We start from the raw sequence: 24,573 nt of genomic DNA, 5'->3' as shown, positions 1-24,573 counted from the left end.
AGAAAAGTCCTTCATTTGGTTTTGCCACATATTCTCAAAATGTTGGAAAATTATTGATTTAAGTGTTTTTTTAAAAGTGAATAATTTGGTTTTTGTCAAAATGTTCACCCTACCCGTCACATTAATAGGAAGTTTTCTATCCGTCCCTAGTCAAAGCATATAGCTTATCAACCTGGGATCAAAGTAATTAAATAGCCTTTTTACATGTTGAAGGCTATTTATATAAATGTAATTTTTTGCTTTGGTGCCTTTCTGCGGAATCTTTAAAAACAGAACCCCATAAAAAAAATTGTTTCGACACCCCACCCCTAATATTTTATTGAATAATTTTACACAAATTTTGTTTTGTCCTTTATACAAATTGCTCCAATGATAATTGTGTAGATATTTGTGAAAGTGATTGACATACTTAATGTTCCGGATATCAAATGTCAAGTGTTTCATCCTTAAATTGTCCAAGATCTAAGAATAGCAAATGTGCTTTTATTTTTACTTTATCTGTTAATCACCCTTGAACTTGCGTACAGACAGCCGTTGCAGTAGAAATTCGTCATCACATATTTATTAGAAGTGGAAATTCGTTATCAATAGAAGTAGCACATTCAAAATGAGGGAAATAGTTCATATACAAGCAGGGCAGTGTGGTAATCAAATCGGTTCCAAGGTAATTATTTTTGTAATTTAATAAGTTTAATGATAGTAATTTTCTGTCCAAATCAATCCGTTGAAATTCGTACAATGTGAAAAGGATTAACCGGGACATTTTTTTTTTTAAATCATACATTTACGTTGCAAAGATTTGTGTAGAATTTGCCGGGAATGATTTTAAAACATTCAAGTGACTTCTGATTCACTTGGTAGCATCGCTCCCGATTATTTAATTTTACAACAAAGGGCGGGCACATGTTTTCTTAATATTATGAATAAAATGGCCGATATACTTGTAATACGTAGATGATGTTTACAATCTCAATAACCTTGACAATGGTTTGTATAAATAATATACATTAATCATCACATCCAACTGGTTACAACTAGGGCAAGCAGAGAAAGGGCCGATATTATTGAATCAGATGATTATTGTTTTATACGAATACAATAATTTAGTGAATAACATGTTTTTTTTCCAGATAAGATGATTTTATAAATAAAGGGATAGTTTTAGCATGCAAATTAAACGACAATCCATGTAAAACTTATTAGTTCTAATATTTTGTGAGTTTATTCATTGATTAATGATCGATAAGTCACAGTATATATCATCAATCGAGTTCTGATCAAATATGATCGATTTGTGTTCGACTACCGATTTGATCGATTAATTAAGTCTGGATTGTAGCATGCTTTAACATTGATTTTATTGTCAATTGTTACTGTCCATGGCTCAACATATATTGAACACTTATCCTGTATCTGACCATTATTTAGTGGACAACGATTTGATATTCGGGAGGGGGGGTGTATTTTGGGTTTTCAGAGGCGGATCTATGATTTTTTAAAAGGAGGGGGGAGCGAGACAAACAAATTTTAAATGATTCTATAATAAAAAACTATATTTATCGTGAAAAACGTGAGACTTAATTTTTGAAAGATTTACACTACAACAAAAATCTGGTGACCCCCCTTTTATTTTCATATAAACTAGTTCATTATGTCACAAATCTTTTACGATTTGTATGACAATACAATATTTGTATTGTTTTGAATAAAAACGGAGATATTCATAGCAATAATTTATTTTAGAACAAATTCTGTGGACAAGTTGTCGAGACATGGCAATTTAATGGGGAATGCACTTTTTCGCCGCTTTTTGGGCGCTTGGGTCATGAACCCCCCCTTTTTTCCTCTTCCTATTCTTTAATATTTTAACTTATTTGATGTTTTTTTTCTCGTATCCATACGATAGTAATTCATTTTGATTTAATAGAGACGTCCTTCGAGTCCTTCGATGCAAAATTTTACAAAAACTCGTAAAATGTGTAATTTTGTACAAAATTAAAGGATTTCAAAAGTACTGTAACATCTTGCGCTGCATATTAACATTTCGATTTTAAATATAAGGATTTAATCATGTGTCATCCAACTTGTCAAAGCATTTGTGATCAATACATGCAACAGACATTACAACTCGTTCAATTATTGATCTGTAAGATCAGGCTAGAGTACAGTCTGGTTATGTTCATATACATCTGTAATAATCACATAAATAAAATGATCTTCTATTGTTATTTTCGGGGTGAAGCTTGCACAAAGTGTAATGCAATCCCTAATGTCATATTAGCAATATTTTTATATGAGTACATTAACACATAACATAAATGTGTAGGTGTAAGGTGCAAAAGGGGGGGGGGGATCCAGCCATTTATAAAAGGGGAGTTCCTAACCCAGGATAAAAGGGGGGTTCATACTATATGTTCCCATTCAAATGCATTAATCGTCAAAAAAAGAAGGGTTCCACCCCCGGACCCCCCCCCGGACCCCCCCCCCCCCTGGATCCGAACTTCAATTATACAAGAATGCTATTTTGACACCATGATATTGATAATCATGATAATAATAATACAATAATAATAATGTGAAATATGTAGAAATGTTAAGAAAATAAAGCCAGAATTGCTATGCTGAATACGATTGACACGTTTTATTGGATTGACAATAACATTGTTCGAGGAAACATAAGATGTTTGATAAACCCCAATGAGACAGCAAGCTAAAATACAACTGACTGACTAAAGACAAAAAATGTATATATGTTAGTGTATTTCTTGTATATTTCACCTGTTTCAGTAGACCAACGATATAGGAAATGCGGAACGCTTTAAATAAACTCCCACTCTACGTACAAGTGGGGGCTCTGTGTTGAAGTCACCTCGTCCAACCGTGTATTATACGTTCAACACATAATTTCATCAAATTTTTCTCGTGTATTACTTACTGAACAGAAAGACTTCATATTTGATTTGCAGGTTGACAGTGACTTGTTGTAAGGTTTGAACTCTTTTCGGATCTGTCATACATTTGATTCCTATATATATATTTGCCGATACTTTTAATTTTTGAATGTATCTAATTGACGAACTTCATATTTTCGTCACACTCTTCTCCAATAGATTATACTGCTAAATAAAATGATTTCATAAACTGGTAATCAGCTTGAAAGTTGTAAGTTGTAACCTGAAAGCGCATTTGGATCTTTCAGATACCTAGACTTCTTGTTTTCCGATACTTTGAATTACAAGTTGGTACGACAACGAGTGCAACTTCTTAGCTTATATTTTTGACATAAGTAAATAGCTCAATGAGTCAGCAACTTAACGACACAAAAAAACAAATGACTTTAAGAGGCCAACTTTTAGGATATTTGGCAATAGAAAAGTGTCTATGCAATATGTGAAGCTCTTACGTGTGTGAATATAGTTATCATCAAAGATCTTTCATAAATATTGAATTCCCTTAAGGACAAAATATAAATAAATAACTAAAGATATTTGAAGACGAAGTTACAAACTTTATACAAACACATGAATACCTGACGGGGTTAAACTATTCAAAGGGCAGAGATATACACCAAAGGTATTATACATGTACATGTATCTAGTTAGGAAATTGCTATTAAGAGATCTATTTTCCCGTTTTCCTGTTCAATATTCATAGTTAACCACTCTTTCCATTCACGAGTACCCGGATATACTTCAGAGAGAGAAAAAATAATTCGAACAACAACAACGTATATATATATATATATATACATATAACCTCTTAAGTAGTCAAGGCCGTTTAAAGCCCACGTTTAGTAGTATAGCGACCTTCGTCCTGTCAAGAGAACAATGAATAGATGTGGCGTTTATATTACCTGCTACACAGAAGGAAGTGTATAGACTACCGTCAGATAATGAGAGGAAAATTGCATGGGTATTTGGTTCATAATATATGCAGAGATTGGTTCCTTGTTGACGATATGCCAACTTATTGCAAGAAAGCCTTAAGGTTAAAGGATCTGATACTTTTATGTGACCTCACGGATAAAATCATCAGCCTATAAAGTTAATAATCGTCATATAAGTACAATGTAGCCGTATTATTAAACTAGAAAACTGAAATTTCCTCAATTGATAGCACGCGTAATAAGTGTTTGCAAATTAAAATATAGTAAAATTAAGCTCAGAGATTATAAAACAAAATATTTGGGTTTGTCTAGTTTGTAAATCCTCTGGACACAAACTAGCGGAATTACCAAACTTCACATGAATGATTATTCCCAAGACGAGTCAGTCATTATCGTCACAGACACAGACGAATCAATGAATGTCTTAATCCGTATTGAAAACCTAGCCAATTTATAAATCGATGAAGTCACTTGCATGGTAGTGCAAACTTATATCCAGTGATAATATGAACAAAGCAGTTAGATGAGTGTTCCTCCAAAAACAATGAAAAATAAAACTGACAAACAAAAAAGAAGCATTAAAACTACACAAGAAGATAGATGACAACCCGAATCAACTAACTCAATTTTGATTAAAGGAGATGACTAGTGTTGGTATCCCGGACATTTGAACAAACAAATGTCCAACTATTTATACAACACCTATAGATAAGCTCATGAACGCACCCCACAATAACCAAAGGTACCATAACAATCAGTGAAAATTAGCTTTCAATTGTATACATGGTATACACTTGAATGTTCAGTTAACATGGTTAATGTGTAGTAATGTTTGTGTTTTTTTCCTTAAATAATGTGAAAAAACAGAATTATACAATATTATAAAACAAATAATATGATACTTTGTCAATTACCGCCTTCGTTTTGTTTGTTTGTTTCTTTCTTTTATTTCCAATTATATAATGTTTTGAAAGGGAAACAACTCTTGGGTAGGACAAACTGAGTGAATGTTTTGAATTAAGCAAATGGCACATAAACTTGGCGGGATCTGAAAAGAATTTCAACTTCGTACATTTTTATATTAAAGTGTAATACTATCACCGTTCATACACAGCAGTAATAATGAGATTGCAAAATATATAATTATATGTGTCGTGTGTGTATGTGTGTGTGTTGTCCCGGTGGATGGGGTGAAAAATAAGGTTATCATTACGACAATACCAGAGGACACCGAAAGGTCCTACAAACAGAAAGTAGAACAGTAAGACCTTTGTTTATTTTGTGTATAATAAATTGTACAGGATAATGCTCATGTACATACATAGCGATGATGAAAATTACATAAATCTAAAATGTCTGATTTGGGAAAACTGACAAATTGTATTTCCATAAATGGATAAAAGATTATATTTTATGTATAGATGATATTGACAAAAATGACAACATCTGTTAAAACATCCGAATCAATGATGTATCATCAAAAATTTGAGTGACATTTTAAAACTTAAACATGCCATACCAAACCATGGTTAACCTTGCTTAAATCAAATGTTTTATTATCATGATTATAGTCCAACAAAAAAATTGAATTTGAATTTATGTATATGGGGACACGAAAAAAAATCTGAAACTAAATTTGCACATGCAGGAATGGAAAAAAAAAAACTTATCATAGATATAATATATTTAATTTTAATACTGGAAACTCTTGACTGCACACTAAAATATATACTTAATTTTGATTTTATTAACCAAAGAACCACAATGCTGAAATTTCTGATTTTGCACCAGGCTAAAAATATTAAGACGAAAATTATGTTTCAATGTAAACCACTGCTATTTCAATATTGGAAGGTAAAAAATTACAGTATTTGTGTTATCAAACTGAAGATCATACAACTTGGGACGGGGTGGTTATTTAAATATTTGGATATTTAATTAATTTGCTGATAACAGAAAAATTGAATTCATTCACGAGAGTGCACATATCTCAATTGTTCAGCCTAAAGACAAAGATCCTTATGTCATCTTAAAAAAATTTATATAATTTTGAACATAACATAATAAAGATACTACAATAATAGAGGGTTTGGATGAGGTTTACAGAAAAGAGAATGATAGGCAAAACGTGCAGAATTTATGGGCAAAAAAAGCAGAATAATGGGCAAAAATAACTTATGATAGTCCCCCGTTCATATCACAGTTGTTAAATTTGCAAAACTTTAATGGAACAGCAAAAAATTCATTTTCCTAAACTTTGGACAGATGCAGCCATTTCAAATATGTACTTCAACATCAATGTTTGCAAATTCAAATATTTTCAAAATTGTATTCATGCATGCGGCGGGGGCATCATCTTTGTCTAGTTTGTTTTTTGTTTTTGTTTTTAGGTCTGCTTCATTTGTTCGAGCTTCGGAATAAGCCGTGTTAACCATATCACGTTACCGGCTAAAAAGCGGCTAAAAGCAAACGAGTGAAACCGGCTGAAAAAGAAGATTGCGACAGTGGTAAGAAGAACCTTTTTTCCCAATCGACCCACTAACTGATGAAGAGGATGAAAACATTGACATAACAATGTTGCAGATGATACAGTTCCGAGCAGTGTACATACACCATACAACCATCATGATAACATCGTACAGTCGGCAAACCTCGGCAGATTCCGCCTCCGAGGTGTGCCGAATGTAACATCGTAGAGTCTTTTTTTGAAAAATAATGTAGTTTCTCTTTCTGAATTATACATGACATTGTTACGTGAACATGATTATGAGCGCATTAAATCAAGTCTTTTTTGTTTTGAAAGAATTAAATGTTAATTTTATGAGACAATTTACCTTCACCATGCACGCGCTTACCGCCGTACTTTATGGACCAGCTATTTCACGACGTTTTGATTAGACTGGCGTTTTCCTACATATCTGGCGACTAATATTGTAGCAAATAAAGTAACCGTCGTGGCCACTATACCTTAAGTACCAAGCGTAAACCTGTACAAGAAAATCAGACTATTTTTAATAAAATAAATTGTATAACTGAAACATAGAATGTTCAACTAACGTTCTATTGTTAATACTGAACAATTTCCCTGTTTGTTTGGTAAAATTTACTGGCAGGGATGGCCTGTCGAATGCTGTAGACACGGTAACATGAAAGCAGCATCTATTGAAATACATCTGTTTTTAGATAGTAAAAAATAATACTTGATTTTTGCCAGCTTTTTCATTTCAATCCAAAATAAGTTCTTTTGTTGTTTTGTGATTTTGTGTTCAAAGTATTACAAAGAATGTGAATACAGGACATACAACAGTCAGGAAATATATATGTGCAATTCATTATCAATCTGGCTTGTCGAATTTAGAATCAAATTAATAGGATTTATCCTCTTTCTCATTGATAAATTTTCTTATTTGTCAACGAAAGAAATTGATTATTGAAGTATTGACGTTTTGATAAGCATTCCTGGCTTATTTAACTAGGTACTCAATATATGACGTGAATTTTTAGGCATTTGGACCTTTAATTTTTATACGACCGCAAAAATTAAAATTTTTTTGGTCGTATATTGGTATGACGTTGGCGTCGTCGTCGTCGTCGTCGTCGTCGTCGTTGTCTGGCGTCGTCCGGCGTCGTCCGAAGACACATTGGTTTTCGCACTCTAACTTAAGTTTAAGTGAATGGATCTCCATGAAATTTTACCATAAGGTTCAATACCACGAAAGGAAGGTTGGGATTGATTTTGGGGGTTATGGTACCAACAGTTAAGGAATTAGGGGCCAAAAAGGGGCCAAAAATAAGCATTTTTGTAACTTCCAGACAATAACTTGTGTGTAAGTGTATGGATCTCTCTGACATTGTACCACAAGGTTCCATATCACAAAGGGAAGGCTGTAATTGATTTTGGGGGTAATTGCCTCAAAATTTTTGGAATGAGGGGCCAAAAAAGGGGCAAAAAACAAGCATTTTTCTAGTTTCATGACAATAACTTGTGTGTAAGTGTTTGGATATTTCTGAAATTGTACTACAAGGTTCCATATCACAAAGGGTAAGCTGGAATTGAGTTTGGGGGTAATTGCCCGAAACGTTTAGGAATTGGGGGCCAAAAAGGGGCCAAAAAACACATTTTTCTAGTTTCCAGACAATAACTTGTGTTCAAGTGTATGGATCTCTCTGAAATTGTACTGCAAGGTACCATACTACAAAGGGAAGGCTGGGATTGAGTTTGGGGGTGATGAATCATAAGGGGGTTCAAAAAATTTGGGGGGGGGGATTTTTTTTTTTTTTTCTTTTTTTTTTTCTTTTTTTCTTTTTTTTTTTTAAAATTTTCCATTTTAAGTTGGTTATTTCTGATTTATATTTAAAAGCAAATAATAATGATATGGTAGGAGATACACACCAAACAGGATGTGTAAATTATTAAATAATAAGTATTGTGCAATAGCAAGAAATTTTCAATTGCACAGTATTGCACAATAACAAGAAATCTTCAATTGCACAGTATTGCGCAATAGCAAGAAATCTTCAATAGCACAATATTGCGCAATAGCAAGAAATTGTCAATTGTACAGTATTGCGCAATATCAAGAAATATTTAATTGCACAGTATTGTGCAAAAGAAGATACTTCGTATAAATTGCTTATTTCTTGATCAATTTCAATGGGGTTTTATTCTTGAGTTCTTGGGGTTCTTTAATATGCTGAATCTAACCGTGTATTCAGTTTTTGGATTTTGGGCCCCGTTTTTAAATTGGTCCACATTGAGGTCCAAAGGGTCCAAAATTTAACTTTGTTTGATTTCATCAAAAATTGAATTATTGGGGTTCTTTGATATGCCAAATCTTACCGTGTATTTAGATTCTTAATTTTTGGTTCTGTTTTCAAATTGGTCTACATTAAGGTCCAAAGGGTCCAAAATTAAACTTAGTTTGATTTTAACAAAAATTGAATTTTTAGGGTTCTTTGATATGCTGAATCTAAACATGTATTTAGATTTTTGATTATGGGCCCAGTTTTCAAGTTGGTCCAAATCGGGGTCCAAAATTAAACTTTGTTTGATTTCAACAAAAATTGAATATATGGGGTTCTTTGATATGCTGAATCTAACCATGTATTTAGATTTTTGATTTTTGGGCCCCGTTATCAACTTTGTCCACATTGAGGTCAAAAGGGTCCAAAATTAAACTTTGTTTGATTTCATCAAAAATTGAATTCTTGGGGTTCATTGATATGCTGAATCTAACCATGTATTTAGATTTTGGATATTGGACCATAATAGGTGAATGTCCAATTTAAAATTTTTAAGTTCTTAGACCACATTCATTCTGTGTCAGAAACCTATGCTGTGTCAAATATTTAATCACAATCCAATATTCAGAGCTGTATCAAGCTTGAATGTTGTGTCCATACTTGCCCCAACTGTTCAGGGTTAGACCTCTGCGGTCGTATCAAGCTGCGCCCTGCGGAGCATTTTATTCTGAATGGAACAACAATAGCAATTCAGGGCTGAATTATTGAAGAATTAAATTCAAAAGATATATAAAAAAAGTTGGCTGATTTTAAAAACACAGATCTAAAAGGTCTATAATAGTAAGCTTGATATTACTTGTACAAGTTGCATTGGTTGAATCTAACTCTTATTCAAACAAATACATGTAAGAATGAGTTAGACTTGCACATGAATACCATGACTGGCCAATCAGAACCATTTCAAGTATGAGTATAAAAACAGTACTGGACAACATAGCCAGGTATTTTGTAAATGGATGTGTGTGGTACGTATTATTTGTCTTATTATTCTAAAGGTTTGCCATACAATTAGTATGATGCGCATTCACGAATATTAGGAAATTGTGTCACTATAATATATTTTTCAGTGGCTATGGCATCGAACATTCATCCTTTGTGTGTGTGTGGAACCTAACCTAACCGGTCAATAAATAAGCTTCACAATTTATTTAATATTTTTCTCTATAGTTCTGGGAAGTCATTTCAGACGAGCATGGCATAGATGCAACTGGAGAATATCATGGCGACTCTGATCTACAACTTGAGAGAATTAGTGTTTACTTCAGCGAAGCAAGTGGTATGTGAGGTGTTCATGATGGGGCTCCAGGAGGGCAACCCTTTAGGTCACAAGGTCAACGTTAAAAATTGTCTCAGGTCACGAGGTCACTTTTAAGTAACTATTATGACACGGACATGTACTGGACAATGATAATGCAACATTTTTGTAAGGTCACGGGTCATTTTAGATGAGATGTCACGCCGCTTGCCAAACTACCCAAGGTCGCAGGTCAGATTTTACCATGTTGAAGCCACCATGATGTTAGACGTTTTTACATTGATCATATCTGTTTGGCTTCAAGTCATTAGCCCTAGATTTGAAATCAATTAAATTAAAGATAAATAAATTATATTATACAAGTGAAAAGGAGGTATAGCTGTGTATGTTAACGTTAATAAAACTTTCCACTCAGTGGTAATTTCACAATGTAGACCTTGGACTTATTCTGTATATAATGCATCTATCTATTGGAATCTACAATGATAAAAAAAACATTAAAGGAGAGAAAATGATTAGGTAAACAAATTGTGTTACATGAACACTATCATATTCAAGTCTGCTAGGTATACCTCATCTATACTATTAAACGAGAAGACCTCATTTTGTGTGTCGCTTCTCTTCCTTCCACAATAAATACATCATCATGCCTCTGTGTCCTATAGGTACCTTGTATGATATTAATTCTTTAGTAGACATTATTGTACCTAGAATGTATAAACATATTATATTAACTAATATACCATTTTTGCCAAGATTAATATCTAATGAATATTTTTTTTTATTTTCGAACAACTGCAGTTAAACGAATAAATGAAGTTAAAAAATTGAAAATATAGTTAATAACATCGAAAATATGTCCCGTGTCACCAACAAGATAGAACCTTTAAACTAAGTCTTGCATTTTTTCATAAAATTTTAGGAAACAGATATGTTCCTAGAGCAGTTCTTGTTGATTTGGAACCTGGTACCATGGACTCTGTGCGGTCGGGTCCTTTTGGGCAACTATTTAGACCGGACAACTTCGTATTTGGTCAGTCTGGTGCCGGAAATAACTGGGCCAAAGGTCACTACACGGAAGGAGCCGAACTGGTAGATAATGTTGTGGATGTAGTCAGAAGAGAGGTGGAAACATGCGACTGCCTACAAGGTTTCCAGTTGACACATTCTCTGGGTGGAGGAACAGGATCTGGCATGGGAACACTGTTGATCAATAAAGTCCGGGAAGAATACCCAGACAGGATTATGATCACATTCTCCGTAATGCCATCTCCAAAGGTAAAAATATATATGTTTTATGTGTTTAATTCACCTATTAAAGTACATGTTCTCGTGTCTGTTGTCCTTAAATTGAATAAAAAAAATGGTGAAGTGAGACAGATAGATTGAATTTTGATTAAATTGGAGACTATACGATAATCTCAGATTTAGTACACTTGCATATAAATCCAATGTAAATCAATATTTATTAATTATTACTCTCTATATGATATATCGAATTAACGTATTTTATCAGTATCTTATGCTTGTGGAAGTAGTTTTAATAACCGTGTTGATACCCAACATGTACAAAGGGAGACAACTCAATCTGAGTTATCCCAAATTATACTATGTTAACTGTTGATTATTTGTATATATATTATCATATTATGCTTCATTTACATTCATTTATAAAAGAATAAGATCTACAAAAGTACTTTTAACAAAGGCACATGCATATCCCCTTCAATACTTGGAGGTAGACTTTCCAACAATTGCTTTGAATTAAACATTTGTAAAGTAACGATTTAAAGTAATAATTTACATGCATGGAAACGCTGCTGTGCTATTGAGCATGTGCCATCAAGATATGGTGGGTAAGACATGCCCATGGGAATCCCTGTTCAAACTTTCAAAAGTAGTGCTTCAATTTTGTTTTTTAATATAGCCCAAAACACCATGTATGACAGATTTTGATTTTGAGTACTTATCCAAAAATGTACAAGAAGCCAAGAGACATTTAGAGGTTTTAAATTACATACGTTATGCTTTCAATTGTCCGAAAAAAAGAATTAATCTAACAGAGACTATAATAAAAACTCTTTTATGAACTCCATAATCTTAAAATGACAAAATTATTGGGGTAAATCATGACAAAAGACAACCACTGACCCTTGGTTCCTTACTTAAGACAGGCACATCAAGATAATTACTGACTTTCAATGTGCATGGCATGACATACTCTGTTTCATTCCTTTCTGCACCCGGGATCTTTTGTAAGTACGTATAAGCATTAATGGGTATGTCTTAAAATGTTTATTGATTCAATATTTTCATGATGATCAATTTTAAGCACTTAATAAATTCTGTAACATTATTTCTATTACAAGGTTTCAGACACCGTTGTTGAGCCATACAATGCAACCTTATCTGTTCATCAGCTTGTTGAAAACACAGACGAGACTTTCTGCATCGACAATGAAGCTCTCTACGACATCTGTTTCAGAACATTGAAGTTGACCACACCCACATATGGAGATTTGAATCACCTTGTTTCCGCTGCAATGTCAGGCATAACAACATGTCTTAGATTTCCCGGACAACTGAATGCAGATTTGAGGAAACTAGCCGTCAACATGGTTCCATTTCCTCGTCTCCATTTCTTCATGCCAGGATTTGTACCGTTAACATCACGTGGTAGTCAACAGTATCGTGCACTTTCTGTACCGGAACTGACACAACAGATGTTTGATGCTAAGAACATGATGACGGCGTGTGACCCTCGCCATGGAAGATATTTGACCGTTGCTTGTATTTTTAGAGGAAGAATGTCAATGAAAGAGGTTGACGAGCAAATGCTAAATATCCAAAACAAAAACAGTTCATATTTTGTAGAATGGATTCCTAATAATGTCAAAACGGCTGTTTGTGACATTCCACCAAGAGGCTTGAAAATGTCGGCCACTTTTATAGGTAACAGTACAGCAATTCAAGAAATATTCAAGCGAATCTCTGAGCAGTTTACAGCTATGTTTCGCCGTAAAGCTTTTCTTCATTGGTATACTGGTGAAGGGATGGATGAGATGGAATTTACAGAGGCGGAGTCGAATATGAACGACTTGGTTTCTGAATACCAACAGTATCAGGATGCAACTTCAGAAGAACAGGACTTTGACGAGGGAGAGGAAGAGGAAGAGGAAGAAATGTAACATTAAAAAAAAATCTGACTTTTGTGCAAAGTATTGATTAAACAAGATTAAATTACCTTTATACATAAGGCAAATATAACATAAGATTTTCTTGAATTTCATTTCATGAAGTTCATTTAAAAATCTGTGTACAGCTGATTTAAAGAAAACGTTTTGCACAAAGTTATCTTACTAAGATTGTTAACAAAAGATTATTGTGATGCTGTTTTAACTATTATTCTTGTGCACACAAAAACAACACGGCAAGTTTTAATTGAATTAGCTTTTGGTGCATAAGGTATCTTCTGGTTTGCAGGTTGAGTAATTTTATATCTTTTTATACGACCGCAAAAATTCAAAAATTTTTTGGTCGTATATTGGTATGACGTTGGCGTCGTCGTCGTCGTCGTCGTCGTCGTCGTCGTCGTCGTCGTCTGACGTCGTCCGGCGTCGTCCGAAGACACATTGGTTTTCGCACTCTAACTTTAGTTTAAGTGAATGGATCTCCATGAAATTTTACCATAAGGTTCAATACCACGAAAGGAAGGTTGGGATTGATTTTGGGGGTTATGGTACCAACAGTTAAGGAATTAGGGGCCAAAAAGGGGCCAAAAATAAGCATTTTTGTAACTTCCAGACAATAACTTGTGTGTAAGTGTATGGATCTCTCTGACATTGTACTGCAAGGTACCATACCAAAAAGGGAAGGCTGGGATTGAGTTTGGGGGTGATGAATCATAAGGGGGTTCAAAAAATTTGGGGGGGGGGGATTTTTTTTTCTTTTTTTTTCTTTTTTTCCTTTTCTTTTTTTTTTTTAAATTTTCCATTTTAAGTTGGTTATTTCTGATTAATATTTAAAAGCAAATAATAATGATATGGTAGGAGATACACACCAAACAGGATGTGTAAATTATTATATAATAAGTATTGTGCAATAGCAAGAAATTTTCAATTGCACAGTATTGCACAATTGAAAGAAATCTTCAATTGCACAGTATTGCGCAATAGCAAGAAATCTTCAATTGCACAGTATTGCGCAATAGCAAGAAATATCCAATAGCACAATATTGCGCAATAGCAAGAAATTGTCAATTGTACAGTATTGCACAATAGCAAGAAATATTCAATTGCACAGTATTGTGCAAAAGAAGATACTTCGTATAAATTGCTTATTTCTTGGATCAATTTCAATGGGGTTTTATTCTTGAATTCTTGGGGTTCTTTAATATGCTGAATCTAACCAAGTATTAAGTTTTTGGATTTTGGGCCCCGTTTTTAAATTGGTCCACATTGAGGTCCAAAGGGTCCAAAATTTAACTTTGTTTGATTTCATCAAAAATTGAATTATTGGGGTTCTTTGATATGCCGAATCTAACCGTGTATTTAGATTCTTAATTTTTGGTTCCGTTTTCAAATTGGTCTACATTAAGGTCAAAAGGGTCCAAAATTAAACTAAGTTTGATTTTAACAAAAATTGAATTTTTAGGGTTCTTTGATATGCTGAATCTAAACATGTATTTAGATTTTTGATTATGGGCCCAGTTTTCAAGTTGGTCCAAATCGGGGTCCAAAATTAAACTTTGTTTGATTTCAACAAAAATTGAATATATGGGGTTCTTTGATATGCTGAATCTAACCATGCATTTAGATTTTTGATTTTTGGGCCCCATTATCAACTTTGTCCACATTGAGGTCAAAAGGGTCCAAAATTAAACTTTGTTTGATTTCATCAAAAATTGAATTATTGGGGTTCTTTGATATGCCAAATCTAACCGTGTATTTAGATTTTTAATTTTGGGTCCCGTTTTTAAATTGTTCTACATTAAGGTCCAAAGGGTCCAAAATTAAACTTAGTTTGATTTTAACAAAAATTGAATTCTTGGGGTTTGATATGCTGAATCTAAACATGTGTTTAGATTTTTGATTATGGGCCTAGTTTTCAAGTTGGGGTCCAAAATTAAACTTTGTTTGATTTCAACAAAAATTGAATATATGGGGTTCTTTGATATGCTGAATCTAAACATGTATTTAGATTTTAGATTTTTGGCCCAGTTTTCAAGTTGGTCCAAATTGGGGTCCAAAATTAAACTTTGTTTGATTTCAACAAAAATTGAATATATGGGGTTCTTTGATATGCTGAATCTTACCATGTATTTATATTTTTTATTTGTGGGCCCGCTATCAAATTGGTTCATATTGAGGTCAAAAAGGTCCAAAATTAAACTTTGTTTGATTTCATCAAAAATTTAATTATTGGGGTTCTTTGATATGCCAAATCTAACCGTGTATTTAGATTTTTAATTTTGGGTCCCGTTTTTTAAATTGGTCTACATTAAGGTCCAAAGGGTCCAAAATTAAACTTAGTTTGATTTTAACAAAAATTGAATTTTTGGGGTTCTTTGATATCCTGAATCTAAACATGTGTTTAGATTTTTGATTATGGGACCAGTTTTCAAGTTGGTCCAAGTTGGGGTCCAAAATTAAACTTTGTTTGATTTCAACAAAAATTGAATATATGGGGTTCTTTGATATGCTGAATCTAAACATGTATTTAGATTTTAGATTTTTGGCCCAGTTTTCAAGTTGGTCCAAATTGGGGTCCAAAATTAAACTTTGTTTGATTTCAACAAAAATTGAATATATGGGGTTCTTTGATATGCTGAATCTTACCATGTATTTAGATTTTTTATTTTGTGGGCCCGCTATCAAATTGGTTCATATTGAGGTCAAAAGGGTCCAAAATTAAACTTTGTTTGATTTCATCAAAAATTGAATTATTGGGGTTCTTTGATATGCCAAATCTAACCGTGTTTTTAGATTTTTAATTTTGGGTCCCGTTTTTTAAATTGGTCTACATTAAGGTCCAAAGGGTCCAAAATTAAACTTAGTTTGATTTTAACAAAAATTGAATTCTTTTGGTACTTTGATATGCTGAATCTAAACATGTGTTTAGATTTTTGATTATGGGACCAGTTTTCAAGTTTGTCTAAGTTGGGGTCCAAAATTAAACTTTGTTTGATTTCAACAAAAATTGAATATATGGGGTTCTTTGATATGCTGAATCTAACCATGTATTTTGATTTTGGGCATTGGACCATAATAGGTAAATTAAAAAAATTGAAGTTCTTAGACCACATTCTTTCTGTGTCAGAAACCTATGCTGTGTCAAATATTTAATCACAATCCAAATTCAGAGCTGTATCAAGCTTGAATGTTGTGTCCATACTTGCCCCAACTGTTCAGGGTTCGACCTCTGCGGTCGTATCAAGCTGCGCCCAGCGAAGCATTTTATTATCCTTTATTTTTAGTCAATGTTGGGATAATGTTAATTGGATTCGGAATAGTTTCACTTTGTTACTTTTATGAATTTGAACCTACCGTTCCCGCATGACTGTATTCGTCCCAAACCTTCTAAAGTCTCACATTTCATGCAAGGAAAGATAGTTATTTTTTGTTGTCCTGGAGTTATCTACCTTTCTTCATGTAGTGTTGTTGACTCGTTATACCCTTAGTTGCAACTATTCACTGAATATTCCTTTCACTATACTGTATCACATTCAACCATAAACAATCATAATGTTGTTTTGACCTTTGTTTTTATTAACTTAGCTTTTAGCAAAGATCGATGACATTTAATGCAAATAACATATTTATGAAATTTATCATAGTGCTGTATTCATTTATTGCTTTCTTTTCCGTTATTTTAAAAAAAAATATCAGCTTGATTTCCATGGCTTCATCAAGTACGCTTTTCTTTGTAAATGATTTTTACAGATTTTCAAATCCCCTATCATGTTCCATGAAATGAAGCAACATTTAATTTTCATTCACAATCCAATATAATATTAGACTATCATGAGTCTGCGAGTCTGCGGTTTTTTAAGGGGGTATATTTTGAAAGTGACGTTGAGCGTGTGAAAAGTCATCCGAACCTCCAATATATATATTTTAAATGAGAGCGATTTTTCATTGTTATAGTGGGGCAAATTATTTTGAAAGTTGGGGCGAGTGTGACATAACTTTTTTTTGTCGTTCCATTATACTGATCCATATGGACAATCATTTTCGTTCGTAAGAAAACATTCTGGTGAGTAGTAATATAAAAAAAATGACAATAAAATAAAACCAAGTGATCATATTATGTTGCCATTTTTCTATAAATATTACATACGAAGAGAACACCGGTTACCAACATCGATGATTGTGTATATCACAGTATATTTACAGTATAAACACAAGAGTTATCCCGCAGTAGCGGAGGGGACATTAGGTTTTACCCTTATCCGTCTGTACGTCCGTACGTCTCGAAATTGGTTTCCGTTCTCTAAATTTAGTTTGCCTTATCCAAATGTTATGAAACTTATAAACACAGATCAAGTTTGAATTTTGGTGGTGTCACTTTTTACCTTTCTAGAGTTGTGTCCCTTTACAAATGGAAAAATTGCTGAATTTTTCATTTCCGTTCTCTAACTTAAGTTTGCCTCAACCAAATGATATGATACTTTTACAAAATGCTAATTACCACAAAACACAGATCAAGTTTGAATTTTGATGGTGTCACTTTTACCGTTTTACAGTTATGTCCTTTACAAATGGAAAAAATGCTTAATTTTTGTTTCCGTTCTCTAACTTAAGTTTGCCTCAACCAAATGTTATGAAACTTATACACAATGCATATTACTACAAAAATCAGATCAAGTACGAATTTGGGTAGCGTCACGTTTACAGTTCTTGAGTTATGTTCCTTTATAACGGTATATGCAAGCGGGGCATCATCTGTGTCCCATGGACACATTCCCCATTTATTTATGGTATGAACTAACACAAAATTAAAAGTTTTTCAGACAATCTTTTGAAAATCAAGTTTTTTTTTTATCAATAACGTTTGAACTTTCATTGTTTGCTTCAAAATAAAGACATTTTAAACGTATGTGTAGTTTGCTTAATTTAAACCATTGTGGTGACGTCAGCCTATTCATTTACCGTGGATTCTTTTTCTAGAATCAATGCTTCCTAAATCTGCCGCTGAAATTGACTCACCAAATTATATTCAATTGTTTCCTTTGTGTGTCTAATTTCATTAAGTTTGAATTGGCTAATTTACTGATTTCTGTTCACTAATGGAATTAATTTAAAAACTTACCTTTAATTTTTGTAATTTTTATATGCCTTCACTGGGAATCGAACCCTTCCTTGAAATCTGTTATGTGTGACTGACATCAACACACCGACGAAACCTCTCGGCTACCAATGGGTTACACTATAGATGTTTATTTTATATATTTAAATGAACATCTGATATACATCGGTTCATAGGACACACAGGGCTTGTACCTTTATATAGACACAATAGGCAGTCGTATAGTATGAGTTGGTAGCCGCGAGGTTAGCATGGTTAAAATCAATGCGTTAAAGATCGGGATTTTTCGGTTTAGGTTCGAATCCCTGTATTCTCTCTGTTGTTCCAATTCTTAAGCTATCCTTGTTTTTTTCTAATTTTGCAAGTTATAGCGGATATTTTTGTAATAATAGCGAGTTTTACCGTTTTTTTATATATTATTATCGGCTATTTCACATGTTTGAAACAAAAATGATTACATTCTATTTGTCAATTTTTGTTTTATAAATATAGTATGATTTCATCTGTTTTACTACATAATTTTACAAAGGTTTGTTCGCAAATTCCTATGCGAGAAAATCGTGATGTGCCTAGAGTGTTAGAAAAGTTTCGATAACATACTTATTATATATACTTTATATATGCTTTTTGGTCGGGTTGTTGTCTCTTTGACACGTTCCCCATTTCCATTTTCAATTTTATTAGAAATAATTTCGAATATGTCTTATTTTGTATAAAAAGATAATATTCATATGCCTGGTAATATAAAGATCTTTAAAGGTAGAAGTGTTATATTTGTATTTTGTTAACCAATTAATTGTGATCTGAGAATTATCAATGCATCGTTGGACACGATAACATGGTTATTTAAACTCACTTACAATACCTTCTAATTAAGAAAAGGCTTTAATTTTGAAAAGAAATTAACACAATAGTTTAAGTTATAGATACAATGGATAAGCGTAGATTCATGAAAAACAAACCATTCGCCCTCCGGGCTCATGGTTTCTTTTTCAAGAATCCACGCTTATCCATTGTATCTATATAACAGAATTATTAAACACAAATAATAAATGTTAAGAAGGAGCATCAAACTGTATGACATTGTGACCACGCCATCTGTAATAAAATGAATTTTTAATTGTCTCGCTTGCAGCGAAAGTCGAGAATGCAAGACATAGCGATCCTAGATTCCGTCGGCGTAGTTAACATTTAGGTGCAGTCTGTAGTTGTACATACATATGTTATAACTTTGTCAAACCTTCATGGAATCTTACGAAAATTTGACAGAAGCTTCTTAATGATCACGAGACAGCATCCAAAGCAAAAAAAATTAAACATATTTGTAATTTATTTATCCGTATTTTAGTGAGAAATTGACGGAGCGTTTTGCCGTTGGCATTTAGATATACTAAGGCAGCCTGTGGTTGAGTCCTTTAGACATCAATAACTTTGTCAAACATTCATAAAACTTCACGAAACTTGATTAGAGGGGGGTTGCAGTCAGCATTCAGGTAATCTACAGTTTTACAAGAGTTTTTAAACTCCCAATACCTTTGTTACGAAACTTAAACTTGTACAAGCTTCTTCATGGTCAAGTAATAGCAATGATTGAACGAACGGCTTTTGGATGGTAGAAAGAAAACTGCCTTTTGATTTTTTTTTATTATTTACGAAACAAAAATGCAAAACTCTCCTCTATTTGGCAGAATATTTATTAGCTTATCTAATAATATGCACTTTAAAACATTGACCAAAAAAATCCAAAACAAATTAGATAGTCTTTCATTTTCAAGACCTAGGATTCCTACACAAGCAAATATCAGGTGAAAACATATATTTTAGACGCTTCCGGTCTATTTCTTGGCTTACATTGAGAATGTCTCGCTGCTTATGGCTATACTTTGTTATACTACATGTAACAAGCCATGTTTCCCTAATCTGTGACCCCAAGGATCCCAGTCAGCGAGTCAATCAGAAAATATATTTATTTAGAGTCGGGGACATGGAAATGCTGATAGTTCCCAATAAACATGAGACCAAAAAAGCTCTTACAACCGATTATATATAACATTATACATACACAAAATAAAAATAAGCACAGATTCACTGAAACAAGCAAACACAATCATAAAAATTAACACGCATGATTATCGAATAACATTTGCAAAAATAAGTGCACATATGCCTCAAATTAAAACAAAGCTGCATATGAATCAAAAACACTTTAAAATGTCACATAAGTACATAGATAATAAGTTGAAACAAAGAATTAAGGTTTTAACAAATAAAATCCACATTATAAACAGAACGTACTATTATAAGCATACAGCAAACTATGTAGTATAAAGCTGGTAACAAAAATGTAAAACGGATATCGCAAAAAAAAAAGCAGGAATGTAATTCAAGCAAAGTTTGGTACATGTATTTACAGGCATTGCAGAAACATTTTCTTTTCCACATACCACCTAGATATATAAGATATAAACTGGTCAATTGAGGCCGTATTTATGGCTTTATTTTATTGGCAGTTAGTTTCAAAGTTTGGCTGTTTCATATCTAAATGATTTTTTACCATACTTTACAGTTCTTAGGCTTCAAGTTGGTAAATCTGCACATTTCGAATATCTAGAATTATTTGAATATTTTTATATCACAATTAAAATCAAAGTACTGAACATCGGATGACCGCAAGTTCTTGTGGATGGTCACAAGCACTTGTCTCAGAAAAAAAATCATAACTCTATACCTGAAAGTGAGGTTAATATACAGAGATATATTTTTTTCTGCGACAAGTTCGTGCGTGGATGATGAATAAATGACAGGGAATTCAACCTCACCGTAATAACTATTTTATTGTTGTGATACAATATTAGTTACAATAACAACTTGTTAGGTTTAAATGTGTTTTATAAATTTATTTCAATTTTCATCATCAATTTCTTCGTCTGTTGAAACCTTTAAGATTTTTTCTTAGTACCGTTTTGTTTTTATAAAGGGACGTAACACCACTACTAACCGTGTATGAAATAAGCCCCGCCTCCCTACTAACCTAATATGGAATATACACGGTCTCCACGCGGACGCTTTTAAACAATCATATTCCTAGAAATGTATAGGAGGTAAGATAAATAAGTATACTCTGGTTTGTTGTTATATATTATATTAATATTTGTATATAACAGTTACATGTATATGTAATTTTCATCCATTTGTATATCATTCTATTCTACTATTCTAATAATAGTGCAGTGCAAGTGCCTGATGGAGACTCTTCTGTAATTATTCGATTTTTCTAATAGATTGGATTTGAGTAGGCATTCATATTTTCCCGCAAAACGTTCTTGAGATATTCTTCCGCATGCGTTAACACAATTTTTCTGTACGTGTGCATATATGTTAATGATTTTTTACTTATACATATATTTTTCTTCCGACAAAACATTTTCAAATTATTAATTTATGTTCTAAAAAAAAAATTATGAGTATTCATTGAAGAAATGAATTTATAACAAGCGATAAGGAATGTTATTTTGCACTCAATAATGTCCGCGTATTTAAAGATCGGTTACCAGTCAAAAACGAAAGTTACGTAAGTAGAAATCTCTGTGGCAACAATACATCGGAATGCCCTCACGGTCATCGCGATGTAAAAATGAGCCGCTTAAAATTAAATGATATTTACTAAAACTTAAGAATTGAACAGAGTTATCTCTCTTTAATTGTTACTGTATTTTTGTGTACCAGGGACCAATATAAGTGAATTTACATCAATTTCAAAATAAAGGGATGCAGAAGACTAAGTATCTATTGTGTAAACAAAACCAATGTCGAGTTAAAAAAAACATCTTCAGTTTGTTATAAGATGATTATATTTGATAATCTTGAGTACATGTAAATTTATAAATATCGGGGACGTAGACAAAAACAACTGATTTTAATATCATAAATACTTTAATATAAAGGCTACACAAAAACCAGAAGTATCCATGTCATCATGGAACGTACAGGCCTTTTAGTCAAAATACGTGACCCATTCTTTCAATGAAAGATAACTTAAAATGTGACAATAATATACTGATTGAAACGGCCATAAAGATTAGATAATAACTGGCTATAACTATATTTCAAAATGTGGTTAAAAAAAGGAAGTCTAGAAAATTTATGGTGGAGTGATAATTTATAGTTTATTTCATTAAAGAATATACAAAAAGTATTAAGTCCTTGGATGTTGCTATCTCTTAAGACAATAGATAATGCCGGTTAAAAGTTGATAAGATTTTTTATTATATTATTATTTTAGATGGTACATGTATATATTTATGTGCCACATAATTTCCTCCGCTTTGTTCAACATGTTGCCAAAATCGCTTATTTCTTTGGGCCAAGAAATCTGTACATTTTCATACAGTGGTAAAATGTTGATTATTGCAGATTTTTACTCAAGCACTGTTGACCGATAATATAGAAAATCACTCAACACAATTCAACCATTTGATGGATTTTATTTTATTACCCCCAATAATTATTATAATAAGACAAATATAGAGCTTACAAGACTTGATCAATGACCATGGAAAAAACTACTATATTTATGCTTGTCTTCAGGGTTATTTGGATATTAGACATACATTTATTGTTTTTTTATTATGTTGTAATTTCACGTAGCGAGAGTCTCCTGTCCTCGGGTTAATATTTCAATGCAAACACTTTTACTTATCTCTAAGATCATGTTCTGTCGTTGTGAGAAGTTAGTTTGAACCCAGGACGGGTTCAATCTATAAGTTAATTGACTAGGATTGTCAGTTTTCCAGTCGGAGGTCGTAGGTCCCCACCGGGCACTCCGGCTTTCTCCACGATAAAAACTGACCGCCACGATTTAGCATTTAGACTGAAAATGGCGTTTAGCATGATGTAACACTAACAGTAGAACTTGTACACAATAAGATGAAGTTTTCAACAACAATTAAATGATCGGAAAAATCAAAAGGATTAATCACTAATGTTGTATTTTCTGATAGTATTCGAGATGAAATACTCCACTTATAGTCACAAAATACCCTATCACACAAAAAGAGTGTAGATGCAGTAGTAATGATAACAGATAGATAACACAATATTTCAGGTATAGCTTGTAAGGGAGCTACCATTTGATTTTTTGAAAGGGGGGGGGGGGCTAGGATGAAAAAATTTGTCCTGCATTTTTTTAGTTGTAATCTCTGTCCTGCCTTTTTATTTTTCACTCTATTCGGTCCAGCCTTTGTTTTTTATTTGTTTATCCCGACTTTTTGACATAAATTGTCATCCTGCCTTTTTTTTTGCCAAGTTGCTCATCCTGCCTTTTTTTTACTCAAAACTCCTGTCCTGCCTTTTTTCAAATTTCATCCTAGCAACTATTGGCTAATAATTTTATATGCGAAACAATGATAAACAGATAAAATAGGAAATAGAAATAAAACAATCTTTTATAGCCGACTATACGGTATTGGTTTTTCTCGTTGTTGAAGGCCGTACGGTTGCCTATGATTGTATACATCTACTTTATTTGAACTTTGGTGTATACTTGTCTCATTGGCAATCATACCTCATCTCCTTATTTTTAAAAAATAAGTCAAAGTGAAACAGAAATATTTTTCAATTACATAAAAACTTAAAAACAGTGGTAAAACAAAAGAAAATTCAATATCAGTAAAAGTATGGTATGCTCTTTGTGGAAATATTAGAAAGAGTCCAAAAGAAAAATGGAAAATACATTTCATTGAAGAGAAAAATATATAAAAATGATGTACCTGATATTTTGCAAAAATTAAGACTTAAGTTAATGAATCGTTTTAAATAGCAAGAAACTCCTATCAAAGAGTGGACTTTCAAGAAATAATTGAAAATAAAGGAAAAAAATAGGGAAGAAAAATGTACATTGGCTTAGTATTGAAAATGTAGAAGTAGACCAACCTTTAAATTTGGCGAAATTTTTAAAAAGTGAAGAAAAAAAAACAGGGCTAAAGCAAGGAAAGGCTGCTGAACTCTAAAAATGAAGTTATAAAATACTCAAATGCATTAATGATAAAATGTTACTTAAAATATTTATTTTAATCCTGAAAACCGCGAAATATCCAAAATTTTGGTGAGACTCATTTTTGTTTCCACTATATAAGAGGGGGATTAAAAGGGGTCTCTTTAATAAACTGTCTAGCAAAATTGTTTAATGCTGCATTTAAATAATAGACATATCTTAAATGAACAATAAAGCAGCTGTCAGTTTTGTATAAGAGAGAACCGCAGAATAGCCGGTGGTATTTTTGTTTTAAAATTAGTAATTAAAAAATATTTACGTAATAATAAA

At 32.7% G+C, this 24,573-nt stretch overlaps 1 protein-coding gene across 2 annotated transcripts; it reads left to right on the top strand.

The window, feature by feature from the left end:
- The first annotated feature begins 407 nt into the window (after nt 1-407).
- Nucleotides 408-13,216, top strand: LOC127717482 (tubulin beta chain-like). Of its 2 annotated transcripts, XM_052223158.1 has the most exons (5): nt 409-664; nt 6,277-6,393; nt 9,857-9,965; nt 10,867-11,222; nt 12,314-13,216. In XM_052223158.1, the coding sequence occupies exons 4-5, from the start codon at nt 10,917-10,919 to the stop codon at nt 13,130-13,132; spliced, it is 1,125 nt and encodes a 374-aa protein (XP_052079118.1). In that variant the 5' UTR covers nt 409-664; nt 6,277-6,393; nt 9,857-9,965; nt 10,867-10,916; the 3' UTR covers nt 13,133-13,216. The 2 variants fall into 2 exon arrangements, with proteins under 2 accessions (XP_052079111.1, XP_052079118.1); XM_052223151.1 differs by lacking the exon at nt 6,277-6,393 and having other exon boundaries at nt 408-664.
- Nucleotides 13,217-24,573: the final 11,357 nt, after the last annotated feature.

Source organism: Mytilus californianus, unplaced genomic scaffold (assembly GCF_021869535.1).
Source record: "Mytilus californianus isolate M0D057914Y unplaced genomic scaffold, xbMytCali1.0.p SCAF_1, whole genome shotgun sequence".
Classification (NCBI taxonomy): domain Eukaryota; kingdom Metazoa; phylum Mollusca; class Bivalvia; order Mytilida; family Mytilidae; genus Mytilus; species Mytilus californianus.
This window is presented reverse-complemented; position numbering and strand designations above follow the sequence as displayed.

What these genes read in the sequence shown, in the direction of transcription:
- LOC127717482 (XM_052223151.1), top strand. Translation starts at nt 608, where the DNA reads ATGAGGGAAATAGTTCATATACAAGCAGGGCAGTGTGGTAATCAAATC. An exon ending in TTACTTCAGCGAAGCAAGTG is followed by an intron (nt 9,966 to 10,866) that starts GTATGTGAGGTG and finishes ATAAAATTTTAG; the next exon opens with GAAACAGATATGTTCCTAGA. An exon ending in CCGTAATGCCATCTCCAAAG is followed by an intron (nt 11,223 to 12,313) that starts GTAAAAATATAT and finishes TTCTATTACAAG; the next exon opens with GTTTCAGACACCGTTGTTGA.